The 22,283-nt window shown below is 38.9% G+C and overlaps 4 protein-coding genes and 1 long non-coding RNA gene across 38 annotated transcripts; all 5 read right to left on the bottom strand.

The window, feature by feature from the left end:
• Nucleotides 1–8,506, bottom strand: LOC104734302. 29 transcript variants are annotated; one of them, XR_759186.2, is made up of 31 exons: nt 6,147–6,211; nt 5,986–6,041; nt 5,807–5,861; nt 5,640–5,690; nt 5,466–5,529; nt 5,276–5,375; nt 5,083–5,164; nt 4,879–4,978; nt 4,704–4,773; nt 4,254–4,587; nt 4,044–4,121; nt 3,890–3,956; nt 3,725–3,806; nt 3,424–3,466; nt 3,276–3,329; nt 3,161–3,189; nt 3,047–3,072; nt 2,866–2,921; nt 2,601–2,643; nt 2,329–2,466; nt 2,097–2,177; nt 1,953–1,986; nt 1,739–1,811; nt 1,549–1,621; nt 1,329–1,433; nt 1,118–1,185; nt 934–994; nt 686–791; nt 500–581; nt 334–394; nt 1–45 (listed from the first exon to the last, which is right to left on the bottom strand). It is a non-coding gene; the product is annotated as an uncharacterized LOC104734302 (long non-coding RNA). The 29 variants fall into 29 exon arrangements; XR_759173.2 differs by adding an exon at nt 2,775–2,792 and having other exon boundaries at nt 3,047–3,178; XR_759182.2 differs by adding an exon at nt 2,775–2,792 and having other exon boundaries at nt 2,329–2,381; nt 3,047–3,178.
• Nucleotides 8,932–12,518, bottom strand: LOC104734298 (pentatricopeptide repeat-containing protein At5g02860). Its single transcript, XM_010453844.1, has 3 exons — nt 9,799–12,518; nt 9,434–9,512; nt 8,932–9,277 (listed from the first exon to the last, which is right to left on the bottom strand). The coding sequence occupies exon 1, from the start codon at nt 12,314–12,316 to the stop codon at nt 9,857–9,859; it is 2,460 nt and encodes an 819-aa protein (XP_010452146.1). The 5' UTR covers nt 12,317–12,518; the 3' UTR covers nt 8,932–9,277; nt 9,434–9,512; nt 9,799–9,856.
• On the bottom strand, nt 12,702–14,323 carry LOC104734299 (mediator of RNA polymerase II transcription subunit 4-like). Its single transcript, XM_010453846.2, has 2 exons — nt 14,173–14,323; nt 12,702–14,047 (listed from the first exon to the last, which is right to left on the bottom strand). Exons 1-2 carry the CDS (start codon nt 14,256–14,258, stop codon nt 12,835–12,837), a joined length of 1,299 nt encoding a protein of 432 aa, XP_010452148.1. The 5' UTR covers nt 14,259–14,323; the 3' UTR covers nt 12,702–12,834.
• Nucleotides 14,731–17,978, bottom strand: LOC104734291 (protein REVEILLE 4-like). 4 transcript variants are annotated; one of them, XM_010453830.2, is made up of 9 exons: nt 17,634–17,978; nt 16,942–16,999; nt 16,725–16,848; nt 16,483–16,641; nt 16,248–16,373; nt 16,060–16,169; nt 15,786–15,845; nt 15,322–15,466; nt 14,731–15,086 (listed from the first exon to the last, which is right to left on the bottom strand). In XM_010453830.2, exons 1-8 carry the CDS (start codon nt 17,849–17,851, stop codon nt 15,416–15,418), a joined length of 906 nt encoding a protein of 301 aa, XP_010452132.1. In that variant the 5' UTR covers nt 17,852–17,978; the 3' UTR covers nt 14,731–15,086; nt 15,322–15,415. The 4 variants fall into 4 exon arrangements, with proteins under 4 accessions (XP_010452132.1, XP_010452135.1, XP_010452133.1 ...); XM_010453833.2 differs by having other exon boundaries at nt 15,322–15,444; XM_010453831.2 differs by lacking the exon at nt 14,731–15,086 and adding an exon at nt 15,158–15,173.
• LOC104734292 (protein REVEILLE 4-like) lies at nt 18,424–21,631 on the bottom strand. Of its 3 annotated transcripts, none has more exons than XM_010453835.2 (9): nt 21,287–21,631; nt 20,595–20,652; nt 20,378–20,501; nt 20,136–20,294; nt 19,901–20,026; nt 19,713–19,822; nt 19,439–19,498; nt 18,975–19,119; nt 18,424–18,739 (listed from the first exon to the last, which is right to left on the bottom strand). In XM_010453835.2, exons 1-8 carry the CDS (start codon nt 21,502–21,504, stop codon nt 19,069–19,071), a joined length of 906 nt encoding a protein of 301 aa, XP_010452137.1. In that variant the 5' UTR covers nt 21,505–21,631; the 3' UTR covers nt 18,424–18,739; nt 18,975–19,068. The 3 variants fall into 3 exon arrangements, with proteins under 3 accessions (XP_010452137.1, XP_010452138.1, XP_010452139.1); XM_010453836.2 differs by having other exon boundaries at nt 18,975–19,097; XM_010453837.2 differs by lacking the exon at nt 18,424–18,739 and having other exon boundaries at nt 18,988–19,141.

Genomic DNA, 22,283 nt, shown 5'->3' with positions numbered 1-22,283 from the left:
TAAACTAAATCTTCCAACAGTTACTCATTTCCATTGAAAATGCACCTATACATTTTATACAGCAAAGATAGAGTCAACACCATCATACCAAACCAAACCATTCACATCAATCAATCTCTTCATATTCTGATTCCGTCAACAAATCAAACAATATTCTTACGTTCTTATTTGAAGAACAAAAGAATATAAAATACCATGGAAGAGACGAAACCACTACGTGACGTGCTATCAAGTCCTTTTGCGATTGAACAGGTTATGATTACAAATGATATTTGTAACTGGTAAAAAAAGTGACGATTAATATTATTACTGTGAAATTAGACTCATACTAACCTCAATCAAAATCTGGCAAATGTAAAAACCTTGAACCATCCCGCATGTTCGGTAGACACACCTGCATATACCAAAGTAAAAGGAAATGAGACGAGTTTGAAATATTTGCTAATTAAAGAGGGCCAAGTTGTAAAGTGACAGTTTTGGTATAAGAAACTCCTCTTACCACTGTAACCCTCAAAGCCTTGACGCCGAAGTTGATCAAATAAATTTCACCAGAAGACTGCATCACCTCTGAATATATGCACCTGGAATTAAAAAAGACAGAGCAAAAGCAAACATGAAGAGAGAGCAATTCGTATTCATCTGGGTAAATCAAAACACAACTTAAAGCAACTATAATCGGAGTTACCTTTGTAATGGTAGAGCTAGATGGCAATGAGCTTCAACAACCTTCAGCTCTTTGGGTTTGTGCCTTCACCTCATCCAGAAACTAATGAAGCTTTTCATAGTAGCACCTAAAAAATAAACCAATAACCAAACAAAAAACACTCACTCAGCTGTATTTGCTATTAAACGGATATGGTCAACTGATCATTATAAATGGCAAAAAAAGCGAAAATTAATATAATAAGACTGTGAAATTAGAGTCAAACTAACCTCAATCAAGATCTGGCGAATGAGAAAACCTTGAACCATTCTGCACGTTACGTAGATACACCTGTAGTTAGAAACATACCAAAGTAAAAATAAAGTACAAAAATAGACGAATTTGAAATATTTTCTAATTGAAGTGGGACTAGTTGATCAAAGTGACAGTTTTGGTATCAGAAACTCCTCCTACCTTCTGTACCCACAAAGCCTCGCCCTTGGAGTTGATCAAAGAACCCCATCATCGCTGAATATATCCACCTGGAAAAAAACAAAGCATACACAAATATTTAAAGTTCAGGAGTCGTGATTTAAGAGAGAACAAAATCAAACATGAAAGAGAGCAATATGTATTCATCTGGGTACATCTAAACATAACTTAAAGCAACTATAATCAGAGTTACCTTTGTAATGGCAGAGCTTAGATGGCAATGAGCTCCAACAAGCTCCAGCACTCATGGGCCTGAGTGTTATGGACATCAAGTCATATGGTGTCCATATGAATGCACCTAAAATATGTAACCAAACAGAAAAAGCCAACTCATAACCAAACTGTGTTTAAAAATTATGTTGTAAAGACTAAAACATGATGCTAAAACACTAAAAGTACATTGACTTGTTTACCAACAGTTCTTGAACCCTCCACAATATTATTCAAGGAAGACTCACTATGAGCATCTAGAACTGATAAATGCACCTATAACAGCAAAGAAAAAAAAGAAAATCTGATTAGATTAGTCAAAAGCACATTTGAAATATCAGCTAAAGGGAACCAAGTTAATCAAGAAAAATGATAAATAAGAGTCAGACTAACCTAATCATGTTCGTGGCTGATGAGAAATCCCTTAACCATTCAGCAGCATGTTACCGTTACGTCGTCTATACACCTGCAAATAGAAACATACCAAAATTAAAAAAAGGATGAATTTAAAATATTTGTTCACTGAAGGGACCAAGTTGTAATCATGAAACAAACAAGGGTTTAACAGTATATGAAATAATCATTAGTGATTGCAATATAAAGATACCAATATCAGTTTGGTCATTACAGCCATGGAAGACCTGCAAATAAGCAATAGTATCGTGCTTTAGGACAAAGAAAGATGACAACAAATTCAAAAATAAAGTAAAGAGGTAAAGCAAAAAAAGAAAAGAAAACAAAAGTCACTTACATTGTTATAGTAACGCGCATGTGGAGACCGGAAAGCTCAAACAGGAGTTTACAATCCAGTGGGATGAATATTAACAATAACCTGCATCGAGAATTTGAAAGACCAAACCAAAGAGTGAGTGATACAAGTTGAAGAAACAGTAGTGAAAAACAGGTCAGTATGTAATCAATAAGCTTCACGACAGAGAGTAAGATATCAAACACAGTCTTTAAGACACAATAACCGGAGTTACCTTTGTAATGGGAGAACCTAGCTGGCAATGAGCTCTATGGGATGTGCCTTCACCTAATCCAGAAACCATTGAAACTTCTTGTCCCTGATACCAAACAATGAGTTCGTGTGCCAAGTAGCTACATTGAGATGGACGAACCTGAAAAAAATTGAAGCAAACAGAAAAAGTTAACTCGTAACCAACCTGAAATCACATAACAAGAAGATATCATATTAAAGAAAAGAACCAACGAAAAGCTAAATCAAAAGAAAGATTAAGAGACAATTAACGACCTTACAAAATCAGAACCGAGATTAAACAGTGACCAAGCCAAGCCTGCAAAATAAACCCAACATCATTCAATTCTCAAGGTGTGAAATCCAGTACTGAACAAGATCCTTGAAGAGGAACATATCTGCAACAACAGAGCTAAGCAAAAAAAAGGAGCAAGAGGTGTGAAAGTCTACCAATTTGTTAAGCCTGATCTGCAACATAGCTAAGCAAAACAAGGTTTAGTAGAAACAAGTTTTAGTAGTAGTAAGTAACAAGTAAACTAACCTTTTAATTCTGATTCCACATACCCATAAATTCCTTTTGAATCAGCTCTTGAAAACCTGAAATCACAAAAAAGGAAGAAATCATCATAAGCATAAGAACCAACGAAAAGCTAACTCAAAAGAAAGAAGAGAAAACGTCCTTATAAAATCAGATCCGAAATTAAACAACGACCAAACCATACCTGCAGCAAAAACACCAATAACATCTCTGCAACAGAGCCATGAATCATCATCTCTTCCTTATCTGCAACAGAGCTAAGCAAACCAAGGAGCAATAGGTGTGAAAGTCTCTCTACCATATTGTTAGGCCTTATCTGCAACAGAGCTAAGCAAACAAGGTTTAGTAGTAAGTAGCAAGTAAACCCTAAGCAAGCAAAACAACGCTTAGTAGTAAGTAACAAGTAAACAAACCTTTCAATTCTGATTCCTCAAACCCATTAACTCTTTTAATCAGCTGTTGAAAACCTGAAATCACATAACAAGAAGAAGTCATAATAAAGCAAAAGAACCAACAACGAAAAGCTAAATCAAAAGAAAGATTTAAGAGACAATTAACGACCTTACAAAATCAGAACCGAGATTAAACGGTGACCAAGCTAAGCCTGCAACATAAAACCCAACATCATTAATTTCACCCTAACTAAGAATGAACAAAAAAAACCAGATCAAAGCATTTGTAAACTGATCAGCTGATTCAGATACATGTACAAGGAAACCCGCTGAAACAAAGCAAGACAAAAATCATAACCAAGACAATAAAACTAAGTTTTGAGACCAAAAAAAAAGAAAAACTAGAGAGAAAATTGCATATATAAGTAAGTAACTGATGGTGTAATTATGTCGACAAAAGCCATTGAAACCTTCTCTCTTAGGATACTCGTAGCTTTCACTGCTCCCATCTCTTCCTATCCTCTTACATGGATCATCATCCAGAACTCCTATCTGCAACAGAGCCTTCGTAGTAAGTAGCAAGTAAACCCGAATGAAGCAAACAAGGTTTGGTAGTAAATAACAGGTAAACCAACCTTTTAATTCCAATTCGTCAGACTTATTAACTCATTTGTTCATGTCTTTGAATCAGCTGTTAGAAACCTGAAATCACAAAACAAAAAAAAATCAGAATAAGCAAAAGAAACAACAAAAAGGTAACTCAAAAGAAAGAAGAGACAACGTCCTTACAAAACCTATGCTCGCCGAGGATGAATGGACCATCATCAAACTTCTTCATAGCATTTTCCACGTGATCCAAGACCGATCCTGCATCAAAACACACACAAGTCTCAGCTCCTACTACTGAAATTTTTGGCTCGTACATTTACTTCTACATATTAACGCATATACGAGAAGAAACAGAAACACCAATTTTCCAATACACAATCGAGGTCTTACATATACAGTTCACAAGTCTCACGAAAATCAACCATACCTGTTTCCTTAACCATACCTAGGCTGCAAAATAAAACCAAAACAACTGACCCTAACTAAGAATGAACAAAAGCAGATCAAATCCTGTAAAACAAGGTTTAGTAGTAACAAATAAACCCTAACTAAGCAAAAAAAAAGGTTAAGTAGTAAGTATCAAGTAAATCAACCTTTACTTTTGATTCCTCACCAGTATGCACGTTATTTGGATTACCTATCATGATTCAATGAAAAAAGTGTAACCTTAAGTAAGGAGAGCATCTGAGCTGCCTTTGTCGAGATATCTCCATAGAAAACGTATCTGTATAAAACATGAACAAAAGTTTAGTATCTTCATATATAGAACGATCTGAGAAATAATAACACAACAAGAAGAAATGGATAAAATTCATCGTCCAGCACCAAGCAAAACCATACCTCTCTGGATATTTGAAAGGGGTTTATGGAGACCATGCTTCGGGCACTGGGATAATCTGTCCACAAATGGCTGCAACACAGAACAGAGGAAAGATGAATGTTCGAAATGGAGAAGCTTTGCAGTAGGTTCTGACATTAAGGGAAGAAGCTTGCTGAGTCAAAGACCTATACATACCTTCAAAATCAGTTCGAAGTTGTTTTGATTTGAAGATCCAACCCACTTGATTTGAAGATCCAACCCACTTGATTAGAAGATCCAACCCACTTTCCCTGCACTATAAACATAACAGGAAAGTAAAGCTCAGAGACTCCACGAGAGCACTTTAGTAGTAAGCACCAAATACAAAATTCAATCTGAGAAGTAAACACAAAAACCTACTGCAAAGCTCTGTACTTCAGCAGGATTAGCACCAGATAGCTCCTCGGCATCTACGCTAGCAAAAGGTATGGAATGATTCAATCTGCAAAAAAACAAAAACACAAATCAGACAATGGAGGTTGATATAATAAATAGATTAGCTCAACTAAAAAACCTGTGGAGACAATAGACTTGGGAATTCCTAACCAAATACCTCTAACAAAAAGTGGATCATTGTATCTGATAACGAGGAACCAGGGTAAAAGCATTATCATCATTAGCATTCCATCTTCATCAACGTTAGCATCCAAAACCTGAAATAACAAAAACGACAAGTAAATAACATGTAATTAGAAGGGAAAATAAAATAAAATAATAGTAGAGATGCGTTTAGAGCAAGGAACCCATGAGAACGCCAGAGGAGATTAGTCAGAGCCATAACTGATTGATAAAAGCATCATCCAAAACCTGAAATAACAAAAATGACAAGTACATAAAAATGTTAGAAGGAAAAAAAACCACAAAACCAAAGTGAAATTTCAAAAACAAATATAAGAGATGTGTTTAGAGCAATGAACCCATGAGAACGCCTGAGGACAGTCATGATTGATAAAAGCATCATCCAAAACCTGAAGTAACAAAAAGGACAAGTAAATAACAGGTAAATAGAAGAAGGGGAAAAAAACCCACAAAACCAAAGTGAAAATTCATGAACAGATAATAGAGATGTAATATATGACGTTACCATCATTAGCATTCCATGTTCACCAACCTTAGCATCACAAAGCATCATCCAAAACCTGCACTTACAAAAACGACAAGGAAATATTAACATGCAATTAGATGGGAAAACCACGAAACCAACGTGAAAACTCAGATTAAAACCATAGCAAAACAAGGTTTAGTAGTAACAAGTAAACTAACCTTTTAATTCCGATTCCTGAGACCCATTAACTCCTTTTGAATCAGCTGTTGAAAACCTGAAATCACAGAACAAGAAGAAATCATAACAAAGCAAAAGAACCAACGAAAAGCTAACTCAAAAGAAAGATGAAGAGACAATTAACGTCCTTACGAAGTGTTACCTTAAGTAAGGAGAGCATCTGAGCTGCCTTTGTCGAGATATCTCCATACAAAAGGTATCTGTATAAAACAAAACATGAACATANAAAACCAACGTGAAGACTCAGATTAAAACCATAGCAAAACAAGGTTTAGTAGTAACAAGTAAACTAACCTTTTAATTCCGATTCCTGAGACCCATTAACTCCTATTGAAATCAGCTGTTGAAAACCTGAAATCACAGAACAAGAAGAAATCATAACAAAGCAAAAGAACCAACGAAAAGCTAACTCAAAAGAAAGATGAAGAGACAATTAACGTCCTTACGAAGTGTTACCTTAAGTAAGGAGAGCATCTGAGCTGCCTTTGTCGAGATATCTCCATACAAAAGGTATCTGTATAAAACAAAACATGAACATAAGTTTAGTATCTTCATATATAGAACGAACAAGAAGAAATGTATCAAATTCATCAAGCACCAAGCAAAAAAACCATACCTCTCTAGAGATTTGAAAGGGTTATGGAGACCATGCTTCGGGCACTAGGATAATCTGTCCACAAATGGCTGCAACATAGAACAGAGGAAAGAAGAACGATAGAAATGAAGATGCTTTGCAATAGGTTCTGACATTAAGGGAAGAAGCTTGCTGAGTCAAAGACCCTAGGATACATACCTTCAAAATCAGTTTGATGTTGTTACGATTTGAAGATCCAACGTAGATGTTAGCTCACTAGGAAGATCAGGGACATTACTGTGTTAGCCTGCAAAATTCAATAACATGGCAAAAACGCACCATCACAAGTCTGATGTAACATGAGAAACCAACAGAGATATAGGGCAAGAGACCAGTTAGTAACCTGATGTTTCTCTCTTCGAACCCTCCCACACATTAATCCCAGTGCCTGGACGGTCTGCATTAAAGAGACAGATGTATTTAATTTCACTTATATAGAAAGAAAGAAAAAATAGGTCAAGAGGAAGAACACTACCTGAAGATGTAGCGCAGAGAAGACAACGATCCATCAGATACATAACCGACCGAGCATAGCATCCTCCACATACAAAAATAACACACCTGCAAAGAGACGAAGAAACCTTACTAATAACAGAGCGAAGAGTAAAGATTAGATGGGGGCATGAATTGAGAGAGAGAGATAGACCAAACCCTAGAAGAAGAACTCTCCACAAGTCAGAATTGCTTCAAAAACACGAAGAAACAAAAATCAGGGAAGCGTTAAGAAGAAGAAGAAGAATAATAACAGAGCGAAGAGATTAAAAAAGCTACCGAGGAAAAAACTGTAATCAAGGCACTTGTTAAAAAGATATCAGAGAGCCAGAAAAATTTAATCTCACCTTTGGATGATCTGCATCAAAAATCTCCTGGGATATACAATGGAAGGGCTCCCATGCAGTTGTATTCGTTAATAGCTACATGTAATGAGTAGGAACCAAAGTGAACTTTCAAAAACAAATATAAGAGATGTGTTTAGAGCATGAACCCATGAGAATGCCTGAGGACAATCACTCAAAGCCATCACTGATAGTTAAAAGCATCATCCATGACCTGAAATAACAAAAAAGGACAAGTAAATAACATGTCAATAGAAGAAGTGAACATGTAACTTTGTTCCAACAATTTCAGTAGCTACCCTACAGTAATATGTAACATTGGAAAAAAAAAAAACTTACAGTAATCTCTCGGTCATCTTTACATTAGCATCACCAAGGAGCAAGAGACACTACTGATCCCATTCCTTCAATTCCTCCTGAAAAACACACACACAGATAAGTTACCAATTAATAAACCCTCATTCATCAAAGCTTGACGACAAGGATCAATCAAAAAGCCACATTACCGATCAATCAATTCATAGCATCTACTAATACAAATTTAAATCAACAAACTAAAAAAGGAAACAGAAGGAATTAGAAACCCCAAAGTGAAAATAACATGTTCAAATTAGAAACCCTAAAGTGAAAAATCAGAAGCTATTTACGAAACAGAGGAAACGAGTGACAAAAAATTACAGAAACAAAAGAGAGAGAGAGAGAGAGAGAGAGAAAGCAAGCAAAACCCTAGACAGCGACGGATCAAGACGAAGCGGGGGGGGGCAGCGTTGAGCGATGATTGGGATCATAAATTCTCTTCCGAAACAAACACCTGCAAAGACGAAGAAGAAGAAGAAACTTAGTAAACCTAGAAGAAGAAGAAGAAGAAGAAGAAGAATAATAATAACAGAGCAATGACGAAAATAAAAAGCAATTGAGAGAGAGATACCAAACCCTAGAAGAAGACGAAGAAGTCACAACAATTGAGAACGAACGAGATGATGATGATGATGAAGATCACATCACCAACGAAGACCCGAGAAGAAGAAAAGAGAAGATGATGAAGTTAACAGAGAGTGTGGAGCGTGTTAATACAATTTATAGATATAGGAATATTATGACCGACGGTCAGGATTTAATCTTAACTATTTCCTTTTTTCTATTTGTTGTTTTGAACCGTTAGATGAAGATTGTGATATTATCTGGAGAGAGTGGAGCGTGTATTATTATTACTTACTGAAACGTTAAAAGAAGAAAAAAAAATAAAAGGAAATTCACTGACGTTAATAATTGGAGTCGGTTTATCTTTTCTTTGCAGTCCAGCTAAATTATATTGGGCTTTATGAGAAGCCCATCTGTGATAGATGACATAACATTTTAGGACTTCTTTTTCGGTTTAGCTCTGATTTGGTTCAATTTGATTTATCTGCTTTGGTTTGCATTGATTTGATAGGACTCACCAACACGGTTCGGTTTCCTGATTGTTAACCGCGTTTTGGAATATTGGTTCTTGACAACAAACAAGAACAAAAAAAAAAAAAAAGCTCGAGAGAAAACATGGAAGACACACTACTGTATATGTATGATGTATCTCACTTAATAAGACTTACTAGCTGTAAGAGAAACTAAATAAGACACGAACAACTCTCGAAAAGACGATACAATTTCTAACAATTTTCTACACACACTTCGACTCATATATATATTTACCATCCCCGGACGTACTGTTCTGACCGATACTGCCATATGTGTCTCTTTTGTTTGTGACGCCTCGGTTATCTTCTTCTCAGACGATAACTGTGAGAAGCATCTGACACAATACACCTAATGCAGAGATCAAATAGACCATTAGGTAAGAGCCATAATAACTCTTAATACGAACCTTAAGAGAACAACATGATCAGGCTTCTAACAGCTAATCTGGGATTCTAACAGTTATGGTCAATACACATTTAACTCTTATGCACAGACAATTCTTACTATGAGTCACCAAGAAGATTTATCACTTGTTGAGTTTTTATCTTGCACTAACAGCTACAAGCGTGTTCAGGACCTCCCTCTGCAACAACACAATGTTCAGAATATTTCATGGTTAGATTGAAATCAATCCCAAAGCCAGCAGTTGATATGTCTACATATATCACAAAGGGCAACAATACTCCTTCATTCATTGGAATGATTACAGATTTAACACACATTAACTATGAAATATTCTTATTTCTAACAGTTTATCCCAATTAATATTTGAAGGCATATGGTGAGACTTTTTCTCTCTAAGTACAAACACAAAAGGTGCCACACATGCTCAACGAGCATGGTAGTTATGGTAAAAAATTAACACTTACAGCAGATTTGAAGTCAGGGTTTGACAAGTTCACTGTGCGATTTCTCATCAACAATTAACTATGGCCATTTCTTCAGTATCCGTTCCAGTAACCTGAGATCCTCGCCTTTGGGAGCATGTGGATCAAGATTCCTCAGATCTTCGACAAATAATTTCGCCTCATCTTTCCTGTTTAGCTTGCAGTATCCATCGACAATTGAGTTGTAGGTGTTCTGGTTTGGTCTACAACTATGCTTGATCATGTACCTAACAACACCCATGGCCTCCTCAAACATTGAGTCAGCTGCATAAGAACCGATAAACGTATTGTACGTGATAACATCAGGGACAATCCCTGAATCCCTCATCTCTGAGAACATTCTAGATGCATCTCTCATCCGAGTATTTCTACAGTAGGCGTAAATGACTGTGTTGTATGATATGATATCTGGCTTGATTCCCTTAGCCAGTATTTCCCTCAAGATCTCCTCTGATTTTCCGAAATCAGCAGACCGACTATGCATATACATGAGGCTATTGTAGGTCGCCATGCTTGGTGTGAAACCCCTTTCTTTCATGTAGTCCAAGACTTCGTTCGCCTTTGCCACCATCTGCCTTCTTCCATAAATAGAGACCATGGAATTTAATGTGGTTATGTCTGGTGAAAACCCTCTTTCTTTGAGCTCATAGAACGCACGTTCAGCCTCTGGCAAAAGATCACACTTACTACAAACCAAGACTAGGGTCTTCAGAAGCACAGCTCGAGGCTCGATAACTCCAGAATACACTTCTTCTGCTAGAGAATGCATCAGACCTATCTCCTTGCCATTCGCATATGCATGAAGTAGAGAGCAGTAAGTTAACTCATTCGGTTTGCACCGACCATCTTCCATCTCTGCAAGAACTTTCTCAGATTGTTCCCACATTCCTCCACGAGCCAAAGCTGCCAACACAGTGTTATAGGTGGAAAGGTCAGGAGTGACTCCAGCATCAAGCATTCGCCTGTAGACAGTCATAGCTTGTTCAAACGAACCACAGCGGCTATACGCACTGATTAGGGTGTTGAAAGTTTCCCTTTCGGGTACGAATCCAGCTCTCTTCATTTCCTTGAATACACCTGATACTTCTGAATCCATCCCGTTTTGGCCAAAGACTGCCAATAGCGTATTCCAAGTGACGATGTCAGGGGAGAGACCGCACACGTTGATCTCATCAAAAATCTTCATCATATCAGCAAACTTTCCCCTGTTACCATACATCTTTATAAAGGCATTAAAAGTACAAATATTTGGTTTGCACCGGGCGTTTCTCATCTCTTCAAAAATATTCATAGCAGATTCGACCTTCCCAGCCCTCTCAAACCCCGATAAAAGTGTTGTGTAAGTGAAAACATCAGGTTTCGTTCCCTTCTCCGCCATCTGATTCTTAAGCTCCATCGCCTCATCAAGCATGCCATCCCGAGCATACGCAGAGATCAAGGAGTTGTAAGTCACAATGCTTGGAGAAAATCCATTGAGCTCCATCTCATTCAAAACCTTCATAGCTTCCTTAGGCCGATGAGACTTACCATAAACATCTAACAGGGCATTGTAAGTAACCTTATCATGACTAAACCCTGCAGCCTTCATTTCTTCGAAAACCTGAGCAGCTTCCTGATGCAAAGAGCCTCGTTTACAACAAGTTATAAGCGTGTTGTAGGTATACGCGTCAGGAGCAATCCCATCACTCTTCATCTTCTCCACGAGAGAGGTAATCTTATTCCAAGGAGTACCCATTTTCCCAAACACATTCAAAACAACATTATAAGTTATCAAAGTCGGTTTACAACCTTCTTCCTCCATCTTCTTGAACACATTTACAGCTTCCCTGTACCTTCCGCTATTAGCAAAGGCTGATATCAACGAAGTATAAGAGTAGACATCAAGCGAAAACCCATCTTCCTGTAACCCATGGAACAAATTTGCAGCGGAAGAGACTCTGCCTTCTTTACCTAACATACTGATAACTATAGCAACAACAGAGTTATCCAACATGGATTTGTAATCATTTTGCTTCATGAACCAATCAAAAGCACGCAGAGCCAAATCGGATTTCTTATGAAATCCTAATCCTTTAAGAAAAGCTAATAACTCCGACGAGGTAGACTCAGGTTTATCCTTATACGGCTCGAATAGCTCAGAGAGAAGAGCATCTAACTGACCGGAATCAAAAGTGGGTTCGATGAGGGAACGTAGAACTTGCTGACCTTGTGGAGAGAGACCATGGTAAGACCAAGGTTTACCGAGGTTAGAGTCGCGTGACTTGCCAATTCGCGTCCGGTTACGGTTTCTAGGCGTTTGAGAGCTGATGGGTTGTCTGGAATTAGGGTTATGGTGAAGGAATACATCGTGGAGAAGAGGCTCTACCGGCGGAGGAGGTGGTGACGAAAGTGACGTAGTAAGAAAAGGGGTCCGAGAGAGATGGTGGTTTTGGTCGTGAGAAAAGGGTTTAGAGGAAGGAGTACCGGGAAGGAGAAGAGGGAGAGCTAGCTTGTCCGCCATTGAGAGGTAGAAGAAGTATAAACTTAGAAAAGAACCAAGCGAGAGTGAAAGCCAGAAGGAGAAGAGAAACGAATGGATATTTTTGTCAGATTTTTTTATTTTATTTTAATTCGAAGAACACATTTTATTTGCAAGAGTCGGAAATTTAACCCCTAAAATATTCGACCACGTGGCTAGTCCGGATTCAACAGGTTAAATCTAAATGGGCTACCTAATAATACTTAAACGGGCTTGATTTTGTCAGAAAAAGCCCACTTACTATTAGTATGCCAGGGATTTGTAGAGAGATCGATGATTCAAATCAAATGTTGTCAAGTTGCATAAACTCCACCAGTTGAACGTCCTGAGTTTTACTATAAGTTGACACTTTACTAGAAACCCTGAGTAATGAGAAACAATTATGATACATCAAACACACTGATACTTAAAACATCTATCCACATAAAAACAATGCTAAACAAAACCAAACCAGGTAAAAAGATTTCACTCAAGAATTAGCGAACCAACCACAATGTTGATTACTCCTCGTCATCAGAGCTTGCATCATCGCTGCTGTAATCGCTGCTATCATCATCCTCCAAAATGTCCAGTTGGACAGCTCGGACCTGTATGACATCAGGCGGTCTGTGAAGTCCCTGAGGAGGTCGCATATGTTGCTGATCCTCTGCTCTGGGTGCAGCGATTGACTCCAGTGGTGGTAACACAACTCGGTCGCCTGGTTTCCATCCAGGAGGTGGCAATAGTAAATCTCTTGGCAATTCCACTGGCATTCCTGGTTTCCATCCTGAAGGAACTGCGATGTTCGGCGGAAGCAGGTTATGAATTGCTGAGATATCCATAGCTTCCGGTGGTGGTGGTGGCTCAATGAGTGCTTCAACCTTCTTCTCCATGTTTTCTACATTTTTCGGTAAACCGATATCGAGATCAGCAAAGGTGTATAGCTGAGAAGCTCTCATTTGCTCGTCTTGTGGAGCTGGTGGTAATGCACCACGGAGAGGTGCTTGTCCTGCACCAAATTCAGGCGGAGCGAATGTGGTGTAGCTAATCTTATGAGCGTAAGCTAGAATGTCCTTTAGCTTGAGCTGAGACGATACTGTGGTTGAAGAAGAAGTAACATTGTCATCATCTTCTTCTTCTTCCTTCTCAGATTCAGTTAGAGTTTTACTTCGCTTTGGTTTGCGATAATCCGAGTAGTCGTCTACGAGCATATCCAGAACACGTTCCGCATCCTTGAGCTTGTTGGCGAATGCCAGAAGAGATGAATCTTTTGATTTGATCTCACGCGCAACCTTCTGCTTCGCGTCTTGAAGATCTAGGATCTCTTGTAGCTCTGTCACGGCTTCGAAGAGCTGAGTCTGGAGGGAATTGAATTGAGAGAGGATCTCCTTCGTGGATGAAGGATTAGGGTTTTCAAGCGGCGGAGGCGGTGGTAAAGAGTGTGAGGAGAGGAACGAAGGGAGGGAGCCACGGAAAGCTGAAAGCCATAGAGCGCGATTGGGAGAGACGTCGAAGAGCTTAGACGTCAAAACCGCCATCTGCTGGAGAAGAGCTTGAGCTCGCGGTAATGGCGGAAGGAGCGATAGCAAAGCGGAGGATGAAATAGCCGACGAAACTGAGGCTGAGGAAGCGGCGACGACGGTGGAGGAAGGGAGAAGATTAGGTTGTTGCTGTTGTTGGATCTGTTGGTGCTGAGATTGGGAAGATGAAGAAGAAGTTGGATGGANTGGTCGTCATCTCAGCAGTAGCATCTGTAATTGTTTCCGACGGTAGTGCTTCACCGACCACCGGATTTGTTGAGGTCATCGGTTTTTTTCCTTTCAAAGATAGCGATCGTTTAGAGAGAGAGAGTGAAGAGAGAAGAAAGCNGATTTTGCACGGAGGGAGAACCAGGACCTGTTAACCCTAATCTCGCCGGCGATTGTACGATCTGATGCTGTAGCATCTTCGCCGACGGCGAAGGATTCTCTTAAACCGAAAGGTAATTTAAGGGAGTGATAGATCTGGATTTGGGATCCCTTAATAGTGTCGTTCTACCACAGAACTACACGCACTCTAACAACCGCGTCGATAAACGACACAACGTTTAAAAGAAAACTACACAAGCTTTATTAATAATAGAAACAAGATAAGATGAAAGACTCTGGCTTGTAAAGAGTCTTCTCTAGCCACATTCAGACGTAACCTTCCGTTGTCCACCGCGCGTACGCGTCTTCCTCTTGACCAGAGCTAAAGGCACAGCAAGCTTATCAGAGAGGAACCTTCTCTCTGAGTTTATATACAAACTTCGCAAACCTTCAGCGTCAGTTAGAGGGTCGTAAGACATTCCAAAACCATACCATTACGGTTCAGTTTCCCTAATTATTATGAACCCGGTTTCCTTCCGGAATACTGTTATTGACAAGAACAACAAAGAGTGGAGACAGAACATGGAAGTTAATGCTTACAACTTACAAGTACAATACAACAGAGTTATGTATCTCACTTATGAGTTAAGTAACAATTTGCTAACGTGTTACATACATAGCTTTGGTTAAACAGATAACCAAAAAATAACCAATCAGAAATAGAGAGGTAAAGAAAAGACATATTACAAAACGCATGAACAAATAATTATCAAAAAGAAGATACATTTGGTAACCATTTTCTACACACACACAAGTACATATATCTACCATTCACCCCCACTGGTTCTCTGACCTAAACTGCATATGTTCCTCTTGTTTGTGACGCCTCATTTATGTTCTCTTCAGGCAACAACCGTAAGAAGCATCTGACACAATCCACCAAACTCAGAGATCAGATAACTCTTAACGCAGATCTTAAGGGAAGTGTGATCAGAGATCATGTGAGAAAGCAACTAAAGTGACAAATGAGAAACATTTAGGTCTTATGCAAACCTTAGTGAACTGTCTACCAGCTATTATGTAATTAAAGTAATATAAACTATCTGATTATAGTGAAGTGTTTTATCTTGGTATCGGATATAAGATATAAACCACACTTACTTGATAGCTGGTCAACAATTGCTGCCAGCAAGAAGAAGTCGTCAAAAAGAGATATAACTTGTTGAGTTCTTGATCAGTGTTCCAGCACTAACAGCTACGACCTTAAGTGTTCAGGACCTTCCTCTGCAGCATCAACGTGTTCAGACTATATCATGGTTAGATTACATCTGTTGCAAAAAAAATCAATCCAGCAGCCAGCGGTTGATGCGTGAATAGAATAAATATATGTATATCTCAAAGCGCACAACAACCCTCATTTAATCATAGGAACGGTGAAAAAGTAACACTCACTAAGGGCGATCTAGTCTTAATTTCTAACGGTTTAGGCAATTTAAATTTGAAGGCACATAGTTAGCAGATCCGTTTGGTGTAAGAGACTATTTCTCTCTAAGTCTTAACACGGAAAGAAATATGTATCCCACATGCTAAACGAGAACAGAAATTAAGATAAAATTAACACTTACAGACGGTTCGAAGTCAGGGTTTGACAAGTTCACTGTGAGGTTTCTCATCAACAGCAGAACCTGCAAAACAAACTGTGGTTAGTGAAGGATACTAGAAAAAGAACAGTCACTGACAGCTACAAATAGGTACTCCTAAAACTGACCCATGGTTGTAGTATCCCTATCAACATTTTAAAAAGGAATCTATATATAGATCCTTTATTAAATTCAGCTGTGTGAGACGACTATAAGGTCAGTACGTGAACTATTTAGAGGCAAGTACGCTCCAACTCACAGTTTCAAAATTTATAGGATCCATTTCCTTGAGTTTTTTCATGCGGCCCTTGCTGTCAGGATCGAAGACACTCCCAATGAAATTATAAACCTCAGCAAAATCAGGAAGACCTGCAAAGCAACCATTACAACAGTGTCCACCATAAAATGAAAACTCAGAAATAGTCACCAAACTTTTCAGATAAATACCATGCATTGAGGGAGCTGGTTTTGCCAGTCTTAAATCTTGGGAATCTGATAGTGTTCTGCTTGAGCTTCCTATACCAGATGCTGAAGGACTACTCTCATTTTGTATGCCATTTGATCCAACAACAACTGAAACAATAATATTCTAAGCCACATTTAGCATATGAAACTTCATAAGATAGAGTAACTCCACTACCAAAGCAAACTACAGAAATTGAGTAGAGATGAGAATGCATGCCTTCTGGTCCACAAAAAGCATCAAGTTCATCTTCTGGTGGAGTAACCCCGCTTACGGCTATGTTTAGCAATGCAGAGGTATCATTATCCCATGAAGTATAGCCAGGAAGGTTATTTATTTGAGGAGGAAAAGTCATGGAAACGTGAAGCGACATTTGAGCTGCAGAATTGAGGTGCGGTCAGATTGATTACATGTAACTTAATCTGTCCACCCAAAGCAATATCTATTATAGTGGAACTGACCATTCTTCGATGCCTTTTGAGGATATGGGTGAGCAGCTTTGCGCTTAGGCCTAGGGGGTGGCACATGTGCTAAAGTCCCATTTTTCTGGACCTTTAAAAAGTATTTTTGGGCATGGCTCCTGATCTGCAGCAAATTAAACAGGCACAGGAAGATTGAGAGGGGAAATGTGCCAAGGTTGTATACTAAACCAAAGCTCCAGAGAAGCTGATCTCAAACCTGAATAACTGTCTTTGAACCAACAAAGTCTTCTATTTTTTTCCAGTCCCGATCAAACCTAGGGACACAAGAAAAACTGTCAGCAACAAAGTAAAATTCTTTTTTCAGAAAAAAGAGACTTTCACGCACAAAAGTGCAATGTAACCATTACCAAAATCATGCACTTAATACACAGAAGAAGAAAGTTTAGGACTGGTTGGAAAATGATTTCATGCATTGCTCTAAAAGCTTGACTTTGTAGTAATTTTTTCAGTTCTCATGTTGAAACCAGATGCCAAGTCCTTCATTGAATCATTTTGGCAACCTTAGATAAGATTAACTACACTTTGGTTTTATGAGAAAAAAAAAAAGCATTCATCAAGAGACTAATTGAAACTCTGGTCTATCTGAATACAATCATACCTAACCAATCAAAGAAGACATTGCTGCTTCTTTAATTAAAATCCATTTACATAGGCAAAAACTCCAGATGACCAAACTCTGATCTGATAAAAGTTCATCACTTTATCAACCCTAACCTAACATTTTAACTGAAGGGGTCAACTTCACGGATCAGGTAGTGTAATTTATCATAGATTGAGCAAAGTAAAAGCGAAATTACGCAAAATTCAATTATAATTAGAGCTGGAAACACACAGAATCAAATTCATAGTGGAAGAAGAAAAGGTAAGAATAGGAGCGGGTGAAATTACAATTGAAGAGCTTCCAGAAACTTATCGTGCTCTCCTTCAGTCCAACTCTCTCTGGACTTAGTGATCGTGTAAGCTTTCCTCACTTTCTTCTCCGGTGCTTCCCCAGCTTCCGTCGATAAAGAAGAAGAAGAAACCGTCGTGGTCGTCATCTCAGCAGTAGCATCTGTAATTGTTTCCGACGGTAGTGCTTCACCGACCACCGGATTTGTTGAGGTCATCGGTTTTTTTCCTTTCAAAGATAGCGATCGTTTAGAGAGAGAGAGTGAAGAGAGAAGAAAGCTTTAGAGAGAGAAATGACAACGATATCCACATGCCCGCCCGGCAGGCAAAGAAGTTAGTGTAATAATATGTGGAAGAGCTTCACTTCCAATTTCAGGCCATCCATTTTTCTCCTTTTTTTATAATAAAAATTTGGTAAATTTGGTAAAACTAATCACGTGACACGTGTTATCAACGTACCAAATCGGTTTAGGTGTACCAGTGAATTTAACACGAGAAATCCGGTCCGGTTCGGGAGTAGTAAGAGTGGGCCTTTCAAATCCAATCCATCGACAGGTCTTCGGATAGAAAACCAGAAAAAAACTGAGCCACAATGATGATGGTGATGATCCTAACCGTTGGCGAGGAATGAGAGACCTTGTCATCGTCTTTGGCTCCTCCTCCGCCATTACCAATCCTCACCACCACCACCGTCGCTGTTACGCCACCGCACCAGAATCGAACCGTAAAACTAAACCGAGTCCTTCTCTCACCAAGCTACTTCCCNAAGTTAATGCTTACAACTTACAAGTACAATACAACAGAGTTATGTATCTCACTTATGAGTTAAGTAACAATTTGCTAACGTGTTACATACATAGCTTTGGTTAAACAGATAACCAAAAAATAACCAATCAGAAATAGAGAGGTAAAGAAAAGACATATTACAAAACGCATGAACAAATAATTATCAAAAAGAAGATACATTTGGTAACCATTTTCTACACACACACAAGTACATATATCTACCATTCACCCCCACTGGTTCTCTGACCTAAACTGCATATGTTCCTCTTGTTTGTGACGCCTCATTTATGTTCTCTTCAGGCAACAACCGTAAGAAGCATCTGACACAATCCACCAAACTCAGAGATCAGATAACTCTTAACGCAGATCTTAAGGGAAGTGTGATCAGAGATCATGTGAGAAAGCAACTAAAGTGACAAATGAGAAACATTTAGGTCTTATGCAAACCTTAGTGAACTGTCTACCAGCTATTATGTAATTAAAGTAATATAAACTATCTGATTATAGTGAAGTGTTTTATCTTGGTATCGGATATAAGATATAAACCACACTTACTTGATAGCTGGTCAACAATTGCTGCCAGCAAGAAGAAGTCGTCAAAAAGAGATATAACTTGTTGAGTTCTTGATCAGTGTTCCAGCACTAACAGCTACGACCTTAAGTGTTCAGGACCTTCCTCTGCAGCATCAACGTGTTCAGACTATATCATGGTTAGATTACATCTGTTGCAAAAAAAATCAATCCAGCAGCCAGCGGTTGATGCGTGAATAGAATAAATATATGTATATCTCAAAGCGCACAACAACCCTCATTTAATCATAGGAACGGTGAAAAAGTAACACTCACTAAGGGCGATCTAGTCTTAATTTCTAACGGTTTAGGCAATTTAAATTTGAAGGCACATAGTTAGCAGATCCGTTTGGTGTAAGAGACTATTTCTCTCTAAGTCTTAACACGGAAAGAAATATGTATCCCACATGCTAAACGAGAACAGAAATTAAGATAAAATTAACACTTACAGACGGTTCGAAGTCAGGGTTTGACAAGTTCACTGTGAGGTTTCTCATCAACAGCAGAACCTGCAAAACAAACTGTGGTTAGTGAAGGATACTAGAAAAAGAACAGTCACTGACAGCTACAAATAGGTACTCCTAAAACTGACCCATGGTTGTAGTATCCCTATCAACATTTTAAAAAGGAATCTATATATAGATCCTTTATTAAATTCAGCTGTGTGAGACGACTATAAGGTCAGTACGTGAACTATTTAGAGGCAAGTACGCTCCAACTCACAGTTTCAAAATTTATAGGATCCATTTCCTTGAGTTTTTTCATGCGGCCCTTGCTGTCAGGATCGAAGACACTCCCAATGAAATTATAAACCTCAGCAAAATCAGGAAGACCTGCAAAGCAACCATTACAACAGTGTCCACCATAAAATGAAAACTCAGAAATAGTCACCAAACTTTTCAGATAAATACCATGCATTGAGGGAGCTGGTTTTGCCAGTCTTAAATCTTGGGAATCTGATAGTGTTCTGCTTGAGCTTCCTATACCAGATGCTGAAGGACTACTCTCATTTTGTATGCCATTTGATCCAACAACAACTGAAACAATAATATTCTAAGCCACATTTAGCATATGAAACTTCATAAGATAGAGTAACTCCACTACCAAAGCAAACTACAGAAATTGAGTAGAGATGAGAATGCATGCCTTCTGGTCCACAAAAAGCATCAAGTTCATCTTCTGGTGGAGTAACCCCGCTTACGGCTATGTTTAGCAATGCAGAGGTATCATTATCCCATGAAGTATAGCCAGGAAGGTTATTTATTTGAGGAGGAAAAGTCATGGAAACGTGAAGCGACATTTGAGCTGCAGAATTGAGGTGCGGTCAGATTGATTACATGTAACTTAATCTGTCCACCCAAAGCAATATCTATTATAGTGGAACTGACCATTCTTCGATGCCTTTTGAGGATATGGGTGAGCAGCTTTGCGCTTAGGCCTAGGGGGTGGCACATGTGCTAAAGTCCCATTTTTCTGGACCTTTAAAAAGTATTTTTGGGCATGGCTCCTGATCTGCAGCAAATTAAACAGGCACAGGAAGATTGAGAGGGGAAATGTGCCAAGGTTGTATACTAAACCAAAGCTCCAGAGAAGCTGATCTCAAACCTGAATAACTGTCTTTGAACCAACAAAGTCTTCTATTTTTTTCCAGTCCCGATCAAACCTAGGGACACAAGAAAAACTGTCAGCAACAAAGTAAAATTCTTTTTTCAGAAAAAAGAGACTTTCACGCACAAAAGTGCAATGTAACCATTACCAAAATCATGCACTTAATACACAGAAGAAGAAAGTTTAGGACTGGTTGGAAAATGATTTCATGCATTGCTCTAAAAGCTTGACTTTGTAGTAATTTTTTCAGTTCTCATGTTGAAACCAGATGCCAAGTCCTTCATTGAATCATTTTGGCAACCTTAGATAAGATTAACTACACTTTGGTTTTATGAGAAAAAAAAAAAGCATTCATCAAGAGACTAATTGAAACTCTGGTCTATCTGAATACAATCATACCTAACCAATCAAAGAAGACATTGCTGCTTCTTTAATTAAAATCCATTTACATAGGCAAAAACTCCAGATGACCAAACTCTGATCTGATAAAAGTTCATCACTTTATCAACCCTAACCTAACATTTTAACTGAAGGGGTCAACTTCACGGATCAGGTAGTGTAATTTATCATAGATTGAGCAAAGTAAAAGCGAAATTACGCAAAATTCAATTATAATTAGAGCTGGAAACACACAGAATCAAATTCATAGTGGAAGAAGAAAAGGTAAGAATAGGAGCGGGTGAAATTACAATTGAAGAGCTTCCAGAAACTTATCGTGCTCTCCTTCAGTCCAACTCTCTCTGGACTTAGTGATCGTGTAAGCTTTCCTCACTTTCTTCTCCGGTGCTTCCCCAGCTTCCGTCGATAAAGAAGAAGAAGAAACCGTCGTGGTCGTCATCTCAGCAGTAGCATCTGTAATTGTTTCCGACGGTAGTGCTTCACCGACCACCGGATTTGTTGAGGTCATCGGTTTTTTTCCTTTCAAAGATAGCGATCGTTTAGAGAGAGAGAGTGAAGAGAGAAGAAAGCTTTAGAGAGAGAAATGACAACGATATCCACATGCCCGCCCGGCAGGCAAAGAAGTTAGTGTAATAATATGTGGAAGAGCTTCACTTCCAATTTCAGGCCATCCATTTTTCTCCTTTTTTTATAATAAAAATTTGGTAAATTTGGTAAAACTAATCACGTGACACGTGTTATCAACGTACCAAATCGGTTTAGGTGTACCAGTGAATTTAACACGAGAAATCCGGTCCGGTTCGGGAGTAGTAAGAGTGGGCCTTTCAAATCCAATCCATCGACAGGTCTTCGGATAGAAAACCAGAAAAAAACTGAGCCACAATGATGATGGTGATGATCCTAACCGTTGGCGAGGAATGAGAGACCTTGTCATCGTCTTTGGCTCCTCCTCCGCCATTACCAATCCTCACCACCACCACCGTCGCTGTTACGCCACCGCACCAGAATCGAACCGTAAAACTAAACCGAGTCCTTCTCTCACCAAGCTACTTCCCTCACTACCGCAGCAACACTCAGCTTCTTCTCCTGCTCCAGTTTCCGCGACTCATTCTCTCTCTAGCCACTTCTCTAACGTCGTTAGATGGATTCCTGATGGCTCGTTGGAGTATTACGCTGATTTCGCCTCGAAGCTCGCTGAGGACGGCCGAATTGAGGACGTCGCTCTCATCGCCGAGACTTTGGCTTCAGAGTCCGGAGCTAATGTGGCGCGTTTTGCTTCCATGGTTG

The sequence above is a fragment of the Camelina sativa genome, chromosome 13, assembly GCF_000633955.1.
Source record: "Camelina sativa cultivar DH55 chromosome 13, Cs, whole genome shotgun sequence".
NCBI classification, from domain to species: Eukaryota; Viridiplantae; Streptophyta; class Magnoliopsida; order Brassicales; family Brassicaceae; genus Camelina; species Camelina sativa.
The sequence above is the reverse complement of the archived record's forward strand: the minus strand, read 5'-3'. Positions and strand labels throughout refer to the sequence as shown.